We start from the raw sequence: 13,778 nt of genomic DNA, 5'->3' as shown, positions 1-13,778 counted from the left end.
GGCACGTTTTAAAAAATCAGTGGGAAATACACTGTTTTATGTTACGAAACCTTTGTTGGTTAACATAGGTCAAAAAAACTTTTCAAAGTGTACTATAATATGGAGATTGCACTTAGTAGTGCAAACAGCTTTGCAACTGTCCATTAAAAGTTCAAACTCCACAACTCAGCTTGGCATCCCCCTACAATACCGCTCAACAAAAAGTTAAAATCCTTGTCTACAGGAAGCTTAAAGGGTCTCCATCAATTAACGTCACACCTCTGCCGGCTCCCAATCAGCATTTACTTTTACAGACAAACCAAATGCATTGATCTACATTTCTTTTCAGGCACCTGGCACCCTGGCGAGAAAGCTTGTTTCTTGTTTATGTAACTGCCCCTCCCTTCGGATCACAGCACACGAGACCAAAACTGCCTCGGGCAGCCGAGGCATTTATAACATAGGTCTTTCAGCACAAAGGCCTAAAATTACAGGCAAATGCCGTCTGTCGAAATCTTCATCACGGACAGCAGACTGGGTTAATTCAGGGACAGTCCGTGAAAATTACGGATGGGTGGTCACAGTGGGGGGGGGGGGGGGGCAGTAGTTATGGAGCTAACGCATGAGGAATTCTATTCCATAACAGTAGCCAAAATGCAGGGTCAGATATGGAGGGTAGGTTATCTGTGAGCAGTGCACAGGATAACAGCATTCGCCCATTTTCGCTGTAATGTAAATTGTGAGCGTCTCCTGACGCTGCAAAGTGTCTGCCTCGTAAGACGTTTTGCTAAAGACATGTAAATGTCGGTGTTGGCTGATGCCGCAGCTCTGTTTGATTCTCGTGCTAATCACAGGCTGCGGATGGGGGCAGGGCGGCAAACCCCCGCGGCGGGCACACCGTCCACCAGCCTGAACCGAGCCTTGGGGCTGCTCCGTTCAAACATGCCGTGGAGGTGAGGGGACTGCTGAGTACGCCTCAGCCTAGGCTAGAACCTCGAAGGGAGCAGCACGGACGCCGCTGGGTGGCTGGCGGGACTGGAGCTGCAGCGCGTGCACTGCGGCTGTGAGGGCGCCGTGCGCTGCGGGCTCCGAGCTTCATTGTCTGCCGCCACGGACTCCCTCATCCTTCCGTCCGTTCGCTCCACATGGCCCTGGCCGTCTGCAAGCGGCTGTGGCAGCTTAAAGATGTCGTCATCACTTTCCTGCTGCCACTGCTCCTGCTCCCTTTGCCGTTACTCGCCCAGAAGAAGGTGAGGCTTTTAATTAAAAATTGGTCCAAAGGGAATCTCTGAAAGCTACAATTTAGCACTCTATTCTAACCTTAAAATAAGCATGCGCAACTGTCTTAATTCCATGTAGTAAATACATATATATGTATGTGTCTCTTGCAGCTAGTTTCCTGTAATTTTCCCCATTTAATATGAAATATAAACAACCGGCATCCGTCTTGTATAAATTATCCCGTCCGCAGATGGTTCCTCTTTGTGCACACTGCTTCCCCTGACGATGCCTTTGCCCATTGGCTCGTTGTGAGCTACGCTGGGTTACAGACACCAGTGCCGTGTGTTGTCCGTAAGGTGGAGTGGTCTGTGGGTTAAATAGCTGAACTCAGACCGCACACCGTTGAGGCATTAAAGCGGCGTGTTGTGATATCCGCGGTCCAGAGGTCTCTGGGGGACATCACATGCGGGCATGTTTCACGCCGAGATCGGATCCATACAGCGTGTGCATAGGTACGCTCATCGGAAAGGACAAAACCTGACAAAATGTGAAATTCTACCAGTAGCCCCTTGCGTTGCCAGGGCAGCCAGGCTCGAAACCTCCCGACAAACGGAGAATATGCTGAGAGAATAATATGTCTTGCACAATGGGTTGCTTTCTGTGTCGTGGCGCAACAGCACACATTACAGCGCATCGTTGGGATGAACTGCGGAATAACCGATAATCACTGTATGGTAGGGAGAGCCAGACAAACTATGGGGCTGTCTTCTAAGGTGAAGCTTGTCGGTGTACTGCTGGTATCCCACAGACGGCCTAAGATTTCACTCCGGCAACATTCTGTGCTAGAGAGCTTCACAAGACTAATACCATTACAAATTCCAGGAATGTTCAAATAAATGAAGAGAAGCACAGTACAACTACTACAGGATAGAGTTTTTAGTATAAAACACCAAATAACAACCATAGACAGTTTCTGTTTTTGTTTCATTGTATATAGTCAGTGTGGCGACTGGTAATCATTTACAACACACACACACAGAATGGTTGGGCTTATTACTGACCCTGATTTCCCGCAAGCCGGCAGAGCAAGCAAGCTGGACTTCTTCCCCCCTGAGAAAAGTTTGAAAATAAAAATGGACTTTATAGTCCATGCTGTGCAGGATCTGTTTTCGGCACTCACCAGACAGGAGGAAACTTCTTTTTTTTTATCTCAAAAAGTTTTTATTATAAAATATGCATATCAGAGGATATATACAGTACAGAGTACTAAACATGCATTGGAAATGCAATAGGTCTCGCATTAGAAAAGTTGGAGCTATTGGTCTTGTAAATGACAAATATTTTTTTTATGTGTTGTTTTTTAAAATAGCTAAATTGATAGCTTTGTCATTTACAATGCCAATAGTTATAACTTTCGCGAATGTGACACCTATAGCATTTGTAATGCAACATGTTTTGTATGTACGTGACTTAGATAGCAGCTCTGGTGGTTAGGCCACATCTCTAGAGAGATGTACGAAGTACTGAGGAAGACAAGATAAACTGCACTTCAATAATGATGTCGAAATTAAGTTAGTACCTCTTTGATCGTTGTACTGCAAAATTGTGAAATTTATGAGACTCTAGTTCAGAACAGTTCGAATTTAGCTGTAGGACAAGGCAACCCAAGAAGTGCCAGTTGTTGTGGTGGCGAGTGATGCTGTGGCGTTCAGTGATGCTGTAGTAGCGCATAGTGATGTTGTGGGTGGGTGTGTGTGGGGATATGGGGGTGGGGGTGTGGGTGTGTTGGGTGTGTGTGGGGTGTGTGTGGGGGTGGGGTGGGTATGTGGGGGGTGAGTGGGGTTACTATCGATAAAACCCGCCTACACTGAAAAGAAAATTAAACCTGTTTCTCACTCGTCAAAGCCCTCTGATATAATTTAAATCAAACTGCTGTCTTTCATGTAAGCTTGTTCGTTTATCAACCAAAGGAGAGATTCCACAAATATGTATGCCCTGCACTCACCAAAAACTCCAAGGTTAACGATCTCCCGGTGTAGCAAATCTGAAACGCGAGTGTGTGTTCCTTCTCACCAAAAGTACGCTGTCATCTGTAAATAGCCAATGATGGCATTTGTTCAAGAGATGTCGCCATTAACCTCTCGAGATATAAACAGGACTATATGTCAGAGCCGGTCGATTGAAGAATGCTGGGAGTAGAAGTCCTTTAGATTGTTTATCAAAAAAAAAGGTGAAAGGTGTACTACTTCTGGGGCACTACATTGGAAAAAAAAACGATATTGTCCACTGAATGAAAAACACAACTAGCGTGTTTTAATACAGTGATTCTGTGGCTCAAATAAAAACAACTCTCATGGTTGCTATTTCTCGGACCATTTCCCGTATTAAAGAGTAAACCAAAGTACAACCAACTCGATAAATATCACCCACGCTTGTACAATTTCACAGGCCATATCACATGTTAAAAAGTAAGCTGGGTGCAATCACTCCCTGCACCTGCCTGCAGGGCAGTTTGTTCCGTCAACAGAGTAGGGGGAATGGCATCTGAGAGCTTGTCAGCTTTGAGGAGCTGCAGGACGCTGATTAGGGCTCAGAAGGCCGCGGCCGAGGCACCTCTCAGCAATTACAATCAAACACCACCTCAGAGGCTTCAAACGTTTCATTAGCGCCCGCCAACCGCGACCCTCTACCAAGGGGGTGCTTTATAAACACGCCAGATAATAAATACGCTGTGCCGATCAAGAGGTTTTGACTCTCTTATTTCATGGCGTCTCTCGAGTTTGACATTTTTGACAAAAACAACATAATTACAACCAGCGTCTGTAAAAAAACAAGTAACGCTCTAATCTGCGACTTACTTTGAAAAGTAAACGCTCTGGGGGTCCAAACCTGAGCGGCAAGGTTGTGCTGGGAGAGAGAGAGTGGGGAGGAGAGTAGGAGGAGGAGGGGGGAGAAGAGTAGGACGAGGAGGGGGGAGGAGAGTAGGGGAGGCACGGCCTAGCGGCCGTGCAACCAAGAAGTGAGGGGAGACAAGACGGAGGGAAGGCACAGAAGGGGCGGGGGGAGGAGAAATGCGACACGGCGGGCAGGGGAGGGGGCGGAGCGGGGAGAGGGTGTGAAAGCAGCAGGGGCCTGGAGTGCGGCTGAGGGAACTGAAGAAATGCGACACGGCAGGCAGGGGAGGGGGCGGAGCGGGGGTGTGGGAGGAGTGCGCCTGAGGGAAAATACATGCAAGGCAGGCGGCTGGGGGCATGTGCACGCGCTTTTAAGCTCAATGCGCATGCGCATTGAGCTTGAATTTCACGTGCACTGCAAGGAATCGCCACGATTCCTTGCAAGTTGGTTAAAGACTGTTTAAGCCCCCATAGTCTTGCAAGCTCGATGCGCATGCGCATCGACAGGCGAGACCTAAAAAAGGGGGGGGTTACAGTTGAGTTGGGCTTCTTGCATCTTGGTTGTACACTATACCTTGCGTCATGGTTCCACACTATACATTATACATTGAGTGTACTTTTCCCCCCTGGTGTGAGAGAAAGAGGGAAGAAGAGTGAAGGGGGGGGGGTATATTTTGAGCAGGTTAGGTTTGGCGTGTCTCTAGGTGTGCGTCAAGGGTTTCCCACATCTCGTTCTTATCGTTGTGCTCCTTTGAGAATTTGCCAGTGATGTTGCCAGCGCCTCTAAGGAAGGTGACTCAGTTTATCCAATTCTTGAAGGTTGCTTTTGCTGTGTTTTTCCAGTTCGTTAATATGGTTTTCACCGCCGCTGTTAGCAGGATATCTACTAGGTCCCTCTCTTCCTTATTCTCTAGGTTATCTGTCATAAATCCCCTGGTCAGTCCAGCGAAGCCTCCTTGTATGTTTTTCCCCGTGACATCGTTGATTAAGCTATATACCTTCTTCCAGAAGCTTTTGACCTTGTGGCATTCGAATATGAGGTGCTCTAGACTTCCCGTTTCTTTATCGCAGTTCCTTTTTTTTTTTTATTCTTTTTTTTTTTTCCTTTTTTTTAATTTCCAGTTGGTATAAGACAATAATACATACTAAACGGAGAAAAACAAATGTTACATGTTGTAATTAGTAAACTTGGTTTAGCATACATCTTACATTGGAGTTAGAGTTTGTTTTTACATACAAATAAAGTATAAAACCATTGCCCAAAATATTTTACCGCCTAGATCCAATATAATCCAGATGTTAGTAGACGGATAGAAAGATTAGTATCAAATCAAATCAAATCAAATTGACTTTATTTCGGATATACTGCAATCCATAAAAGTACACAGCAATAAACATTTCATAATAAAACATTACAATAATTACAAAGTCAATCTAGGTTACATACAACACATATGGTACTTAAAAGAGTGCATAGACAGAATCAGTACAAGAAAAAGTGCATTAGTGCGTTGGGCTGCAGATGATTCACAATTACTCATCTAAACATTTTCTTAGTCTCATGGTTAGTTTTAAAAATTCTAGCACCTGGAGGACACTATCAGAGTGCAGCAGCTGTAAGTACATAAGGGCAGGCCTGATTTGATTAAAATTTAGTTTCTTTAAAAGAGTAAGAAGATACCGCCTACGGGGATATTCATAAAATGCACATAAAAAGATAAAATGCAGCATATCCTGTGGAGACTTCCCGTCGCAGCCACAGGGCGCTGTAGGTTTCTTAAAAATGTCCGACTTAGGTCTAATTAAAAGATGATGAAAGATGTTGAACCTGAACCGGGTCAGCAAAAATTTCTCATGGGAGGTAAAGGAGCATGTTAGGTACATTTCCATCGTATCACAAGTCCTCAGCATAATATACTTTCTAACATTGGGTTTCCTGAGCTCAACTTCATCTCTTAAGGCATTACAATTCATGAAGAAAGCCCTCTTAATTGCTGCCACATCACCCTTAACTATATCCCTTGGGTTGTCAAACAGGTTCAGGCGGCCAAGCTTCAAAAATTGGGACTTCAAATATTTAAGCCAAGGTACACACATTGCATGATCGAGCGATACAAGATCCTCCACTATCTGGTGGGTTAAAGGAATTTCATCACTTAACCATAATTTTACCCAGCATAACAGTGGTTTCAATTTAACAATATCAGATAAATACAGACAACCAAGCTCTTGATGTACAGCTAAGTTCGGTGTGCTACCTGGGACACATAACAGTCGCTTTAAGAAATTATTTTCGACTATTTGCAGTTGTTCGCCATTTGTGTAGCCCCATATCTCGCTTCCATATACTGCGGTGGCTATGGATTTAGCATTATATAATTTCATTATAGCCACATTTGGCTTTTTCCCCAGTTTGGAAGAAAAGTTGAAGATGGAGGCATTTACTCTAGTCATTTCCCCCTTCTTCTTGGCCAACTGTGGGGCCCAACTAAGGTTCGTATCAAATAAAACACCCAAATATGAGAACGTCTGGGTGATGGGGATCAAAACATCATTCAGTTTAAAATTGAACTTCTTTTTAGATTGGCGGCCAACATGCATTATATAAGATCTAGAGTTGTTGACCATAAGGTCCCTATCAGACATAAAGTTATTAAAAGCATTCAAAAGTGCCTGGAGACCTATTTCTGTTCGTGAAATTAAAACCGCATCGTCGGCATATAAAAGTAAAGGAATCCCCCTCGCGCCAGCTCTAGGACAATCTGATTTAACATCTTGTAGTTCAGCCTCTAAATCATTTATATAGAAATTAAAAAGAAAAGGGGCCAAGATACACCCCTGACGTACTCCTTTATTAATGCTAAAACTTCCTGTGGTTTCCCCAGTCGATGAGAACCTCACATTGGCTCTTGTGTCATTATGCAGATCCGCTAGGAACTCCACAGTCCCCCTATCAATACCCTTGTCCTTCATGATCTGCCACAGCCTCCCCCTGTTAACACAGGCGAAGGCTGAGGACAGATCCATGAAGGCAAGGTGTATTACTCCTTTCTGAACAACTGTATATTTATTCAGAATAAGAAACAAGTTGAGACACTGAGTTATAGTAGAGCGCCCTTCACAAAAGCCATATTGGTAAATCGACATAATATTGTTTTCATTCGACCAGCTTGTTAGGCGTTGGAGTATGACTCTCCCCATAATCTTAACCATTGAGTCAATTAGGGATATTGGTCGATAACAAAGAGCACTACCCCTATCTCCCTTCTTGAAGACAGGGACTATAGTTGACAGACCCCACGTTCCCGGACAACCCACTGTGGCCGCAGCATTAAATACAGCGACCAGAATGGGAGCCCAGAAAGCTGGATCAGATTTGTAAAGATCCGGAGGTATTCCGTCAGGTCCTGGAGCTTTATTTGCAGTGAGACCCATTATGGCAGCCAAGACCTCATTTTTGTCAAAGATAATAGTGCTGTCCCTTTCATGGGGGCAACAACCACAGTTCCAGATCCCTCAGAGTAGTACAGGCTTTTAAAATGACTTTCCCATTCCTCTTTAGTTATACAACAGACAAGTCCATCTCCAGGGTCCTCGGTCAAAAAAGGTTTTTTAACCAGTGCCCAGAATTTGGTGCTGCTGTTCAGGGTAGAGGGGTCAAGCAGTTCCTCCCAGGCCTCTTTCCTCAAAAACTCCTTACGGGCGGCAGTAATAGCCTTGTATTCCTTTCTACAGAGTTTTACGACCTCCCGATTCCTCGGGGAAGCTGACAGCGCAAGCCTCAGTTTGCGAGCAGCTATAGTACAGTCGTGGCTAAACCATCTCGGGCCTATATTGACCTGGGTTTTATTAGGGACAGATAAAAGCGCTGACACCTTCTCCGAAATATTTTGATAAGCCTCTAGAACCAACCTAGGTTCACCCCCCACATCAGTACAGATTTTAATATCTTCTACACACCCTTCAGAGGAATTCTTATAAAAGATATCCGCAGAGACCATGGACCATTTTAACCGCCTTCTCCCATCTGTTGTGCCCAATCTACCTTGATTAATGATCTTATTACCTTTTTAGGTCTCGCTATTCGATGCGCATGCGCATCGAGCTTGCGAGACTATAGGGCTTTAAACAAAGCTTACCTTACTGTGGCGATTTGGTGCTGTGCCCGTGGCTTTTAGGTCAATGCGCAAGCGCATTGACCTAAAATGTGCGTGCACAGCACCAAATCGCCAGCCATCTGTTCCCCAGCTTGGATCTCCTGGCTGCTCCTCCCCTAATTATCCGCACATCAAAGGCTGCTCCCGCCCCCTGCTTCACACTTCAAACGAATGCTACCGAGAGCATTTCCCGCCCGGCCGCTTTTAATTTCATTTCGCAAGCAGTTCCCCCTCCTCCCTCTCCTCCCTCTCCTGACTTTCTCCTGCCTGCCACACCAATCCAAACTGAGGCGCTGCTGCTCCAGTCCCTGTATTACTCCCACTCATCTATGATTAGGAATAAAAGACTGTCGGTTAAAAACAGTTTCAAGATAAAAATGGTTTCCCATTACTTTTGCAGAATGTTCTGCATTTCCTTAACCGCCTCCAACTCTCCGACTTTCACATGCACATACCACTTTGCTGATACTGACCGAGACATGCGCTTTATAAGCAGGAAATAGAATTCTACAGGAAACAATACTACCGAAGACGAGGGTGTGAGCTCAATGCCACCGAAGAGTACGTACAATTATTATACTTAAAGTTCAGTCAACTACCCTTGATGCACGGACAACCTTTGAAGAAAGTGAAAAGCATGTACCCTCACCCTCACCCTCACTCACCCTCAACCCCTCACCCTCACTCACCCTCAACCCCTCACCCTCACCCTCACTCACCCTCACCCTCACTCACCCTCAACCCCTCACCCTCAACCCCTCACCCTCACTCACCCTCACCCTCACTCACCCTCACCCTCACTCACCCTCAACCCCTCACCCTCACTCACCCTCACTCACCCTCAACCTCACTCACCCTCACCCACCCTCACCCTCACCCTCACTCACCCTCAACCCCTCACCCTCACTCACCCTCACCCTCACCCTCACTCACCCTCACCCTCACCCTCACCCTCACTCACCCTCAACCCCTCACCCTCACTCTCCCTCAACCCCTCACCCTCACTCACCCTCACTCACCCTCACCCTCACTCACCCTCACTCACCCTCAACCCCTCACCCTCACTCACCCTCACCCTCACTCACCCTCACCCTCACCCACACTCACCCTCACCCTCACTCACCCTCACTCACCCTCACTCACCCTCAACCCCTCACCCTCACTCACCCTCACCCTCACTCACCCTCAACCCCTCACCCTCACTCACCCTCACCCTCACCCTCACTCACCCTCAACCCCTCACCCTCACTCACCCTCAACCCCTCACCCTCAACCCCTCACTCACCCTCACTCTCACTCACCCTCAACCCCTCACCCTCACCCTCACTCACCCTCACTCACCCTCACCCTCACTCACCCTCAACCCCTCACCCTCACTCACCCTCACCCTCACTCACCCTCAACCCCTCACCCTCACTCACCCTCAACCCCTCACCCTCACTCACCCTCAACCCCTCACCCTCACTCACCCTCACTCACCCTCAACCCCTCACCCTCAACCCCTCACCCACCCTCACCCTCACCCTCACTCACCCTCACCCTCACTCACCCTCACCCTCACCCTCACTCACCCTCAACCCCTCACCCTCACTCACCCTCAACCCCTCACCCTCACTCACCCTCACTCACCCTCACCCTCACTCACCCTCACTCACCCTCAACCCCTCACCCTCACTCACCCTCACCCTCACTCACCCTCACCCTCACTCACCCTCACTCACCCTCAACCCCTCACCCTCACTCACCCTCACTCACCCTCACCCTCACTCACCCTCACCCTCACTCACCCTCAACCCCTCACCCTCACTCACCCTCAACCCCTCACCCTCACCCTCACTCACCCTCAACCCCTCACCCTCAACCCCTCACTCACCCTCACTCTCACTCATCCTCACTCACCCTCAACTCCTCACCCTCACTCACCCTCAACCCCTCACCCACCCTCAACCCCTCACCCTCAACCCCTCACCCTCACTCACCCTCAACCCCTCACCCTCACTCACCCTCACCCTCACCCTCACTCACCCTCAACCCCTCACCCTCACTCACCCTCAACCCCTCACCCTCACTCACCCTCACCCTCACTCACCCTCACTCACCCTCAACTCCTCACCCTCACTCACCCTCACCCTCACTCACCCTCACCCTCACTCACCCTCACCCTCACTCACCCTCACTCACCCTCACTCACCCTCAACCCCTCACTCACCCTCAACCCCTCACCCTCACTCACCCTCACTCACCCTCACCCTCACTCACCCTCAACCCCAACCCCTCACCCTCACTCACCCTCAACCCCTCACTCACCCTCAACCCCTCACCCTCACTCACCCTCACTCACCCTCACTCACCCTCACCCTCACTCACCCTCACCCTCACTCACCCTCAACCCCAACCCCTCACCCTCACTCACCCTCACCCTCACTCACCCTCACCCTCACTCACCCTCAACCCCAACCCCTCACCCTCACTCACCCTCACCCTCACTCACCCTCAACCCCTCACCCTCAACCCCTCACTCACCCTCACTCTCACTCATCCTCACTCACCCTCAACCCCTCACCCTCACTCACCCTCAACCCCTCACCCTCACTCACCCTCAACCCCTCACCCTCACTCACCCTCAACCCCTCACCCTCACTCACCCTCAACCCCTCACCCTCAACCCCTCACCCTCACTCACCCTCACCCTCACTCACCCTCAACCCCTCACCCTCACTCACCCTCAACCCCTCACTCGCCCTCACTCACCCTCACCCTCACTCACCCTCAACCCCTCACCCTCACCCTCACTCACCCTCACCCTCACTCACCCTCACTCACCCTCACCCTCACTCACCCTCACCCTCACTCACCCTCAACCCCTCACCCTCACTCACCCTCAACCCCTCACCCTCACTCACCCTCAACCCCTCACCCTCAACCCCTCACTCACCCTCACTCTCACTCATCATCACTCACCCTCAACCCCTCACCCTCACTCACCCTCACCCACCCTCAACCCCTCACCCTAACTCACCCTCACCCTCACTCACCCTCAACCCCTCACCCTCACTCATCCTCACTCACCCTCAACCCCTCACCCTCACTCACCCTCAAACCCTCACCCTCACTCACCCTCACTCACACTCACCCTCACTCACCCTCACTCACCCTCACCCTCACTCACCCTCACCCTCACTCACCCTCAACCCCTCACCCTCACTCACCCTCAACCCCTCACCCTCACCCTCACTCACCCTCAACCCCTCACCCTCAACCCCTCACTCACCCTCACTCTCACTCATCCTCACTCACCCTCAACTCCTCACCCTCACTCACCCTCAACCCCTCACCCACCCTCAACCCCTCACCCTCACTCACCCTCAACCCCTCACCCTCACTCACCCTCAACCCCTCACCCTCACTCACCCTCACCCTCACCCTCACTCACCCTCAACCCCTCACCCTCACTCACCCTCAACCCCTCACCCTCACTCACCCTCACCCTCACTCACCCTCACTCACCCTCAACTCCTCACCCTCACTCACCCTCACCCTCACTCACCCTCACCCTCACTCACCCTCACCCTCACTCACCCTCACTCACCCTCACTCACCCTCAACCCCTCACTCACCCTCAACCCCTCACCCTCACTCACCCTCACTCACCCTCACTCACCCTCACCCTCACTCACCCTCACCCTCACTCACCCTCAACCCCAACCCCTCACCCTCACTCACCCTCAACCCCTCACTCACCCTCAACCCCTCACCCTCACTCACCCTCACTCACCCTCACTCACCCTCACCCTCACTCACCCTCACCCTCACTCACCCTCAACCCCAACCCCTCACCCTCACTCACCCTCACCCTCACTCACCCTCACCCTCACTCACCCTCAACCCCAACCCCTCACCCTCACTCACCCTCACCCTCACTCACCCTCAACCCCTCACCCTCAACCCCTCACTCACCCTCACTCTCACTCATCCTCACTCACCCTCAACCCCTCACCCTCACTCACCCTCAACCCCTCACCCTCACTCACCCTCAACCCCTCACCCTCACTCACCCTCAACCCCTCACCCTCACTCACCCTCACTCACCCTCAACCCCTCACCCTCAACCCCTCACCCTCACTCACCCTCACCCTCACTCACCCTCAACCCCTCACCCTCACTCACCCTCAACCCCTCACTCGCCCTCACTCACCCTCACCCTCACTCACCCTCAACCCCTCACCCTCACCCTCACTCACCCTCACCCTCACTCACCCTCACTCACCCTCACCCTCACCCTCACTCACCCTCAACCCCTCACCCTCACTCACCCTCAACCCCTCACCCTCACTCACCCTCAACCCCTCACCCTCAACCCCTCACTCACCCTCACTCTCACTCATCATCACTCACCCTCAACCCCTCACCCTCACTCACCCTCACCCACCCTCAACCCCTCACCCTAACTCACCCTCACCCTCACTCACCCTCAACCCCTCACCCTCACTCATCCTCACTCACCCTCAACCCCTCACCCTCACTCACCCTCAAACCCTCACCCTCACTCACCCTCACTCACACTCACCCTCACCCTCACTCACCCTCACTCACCCTCACCCTCACTCACCCTCACCCTCACTCACCCTCACTCACCCTCACTCACCCTCACCCACCCTCAACCCCTCATCCTCACTCACCCTCACCCTCACTCACCCTCAACCCCTCACCCTCACTCACCCTCAACCCCTCACCCTCACCCTCACTCACCCTCACCCTCACTCACCCTCAACCCCTCACCCTCAATCCCTCACCCTCACTCACCCTCACCCTCACCCTCACTCACCCTCAACCCCTCACTCACCCTCACCCTCACCCACCCTCACCCTCACTCACCCTCACCCTCACCCACCCTCACCCTCACTCACCCTCACTCACCCTCACTCACCCTCACTCGCCCTCACTCGCCCTCACTCGCCCTCACTCACCCTCACTCACCCTCACTCACCCTCACCCTCACTCACCCTCACCCTCACTCACCCTCACCCTCACTCACCCTCAACCCCTCACCCTCACTCACCCTCACTCACCCTCACCCTCACTCACCCTCAACCCCTCACCCTCACCCTCACTCACCCTCAACCCCTCACCCTCACCCTCACTCACCCTCAACCCCTCACCCTCAACCCCTCACTCACCCTCACTCTCACTCACCCTCACTCACCCTCAACCCCTCAGCCTCACCCTCACTCACCCTCACCCTCACTCACCCTCAACCCCTCACCCTGACTCACCCTCACTCACCCTCAACCCCTCACCCTCACTCACCCTCACCCTCACCCTCACTCACCCTCAACCCTTCACCCTCAACCCCTCACCCCCACTCACCCTCACTCACCCTCACCCTCACTCACCCTCAACCCCTCACCCTCAACCCCTCACCCTCACTCACCCTCACCCACCCTCACCCTCACCCACCCTCAACCCCTCACCCTTACTCACCCTCACCCTCACTCACCCTCACCCTCACTCACCCTCAACCCCTCAC

At 51.0% G+C, this 13,778-nt stretch overlaps 1 protein-coding gene across 2 annotated transcripts in view; it reads left to right on the top strand.

Annotated features, from left to right (window-relative positions):
* The first annotated feature begins 1,003 nt into the window (after nucleotides 1–1,003).
* The window catches only part of LOC147730952 (solute carrier family 13 member 1-like), a 540,726-nt gene continuing 527,951 nt past the window's right edge, over nucleotides 1,004–13,778 (top strand). For both annotated transcript variants that reach the window (XM_086955853.1, XM_086955852.1), the window contains exon 1: nucleotides 1,004–1,229. In XM_086955853.1, coding sequence (XP_086811979.1) covers nucleotides 1,125–1,229 — 105 coding nt within the window. In that variant the 5' untranslated portion in view covers nucleotides 1,004–1,124. The remainder of the gene's footprint in view (nucleotides 1,230–13,778) is intronic.

The sequence above is a fragment of the Lissotriton vulgaris genome, chromosome 2_1, assembly GCF_964263255.1.
Source record: "Lissotriton vulgaris chromosome 2_1, aLisVul1.2, whole genome shotgun sequence".
Lineage (NCBI taxonomy): Eukaryota > Metazoa > Chordata > Amphibia > Caudata > Salamandridae > Lissotriton > Lissotriton vulgaris.
The sequence above is the reverse complement of the archived record's forward strand: the minus strand, read 5'-3'. Positions and strand labels throughout refer to the sequence as shown.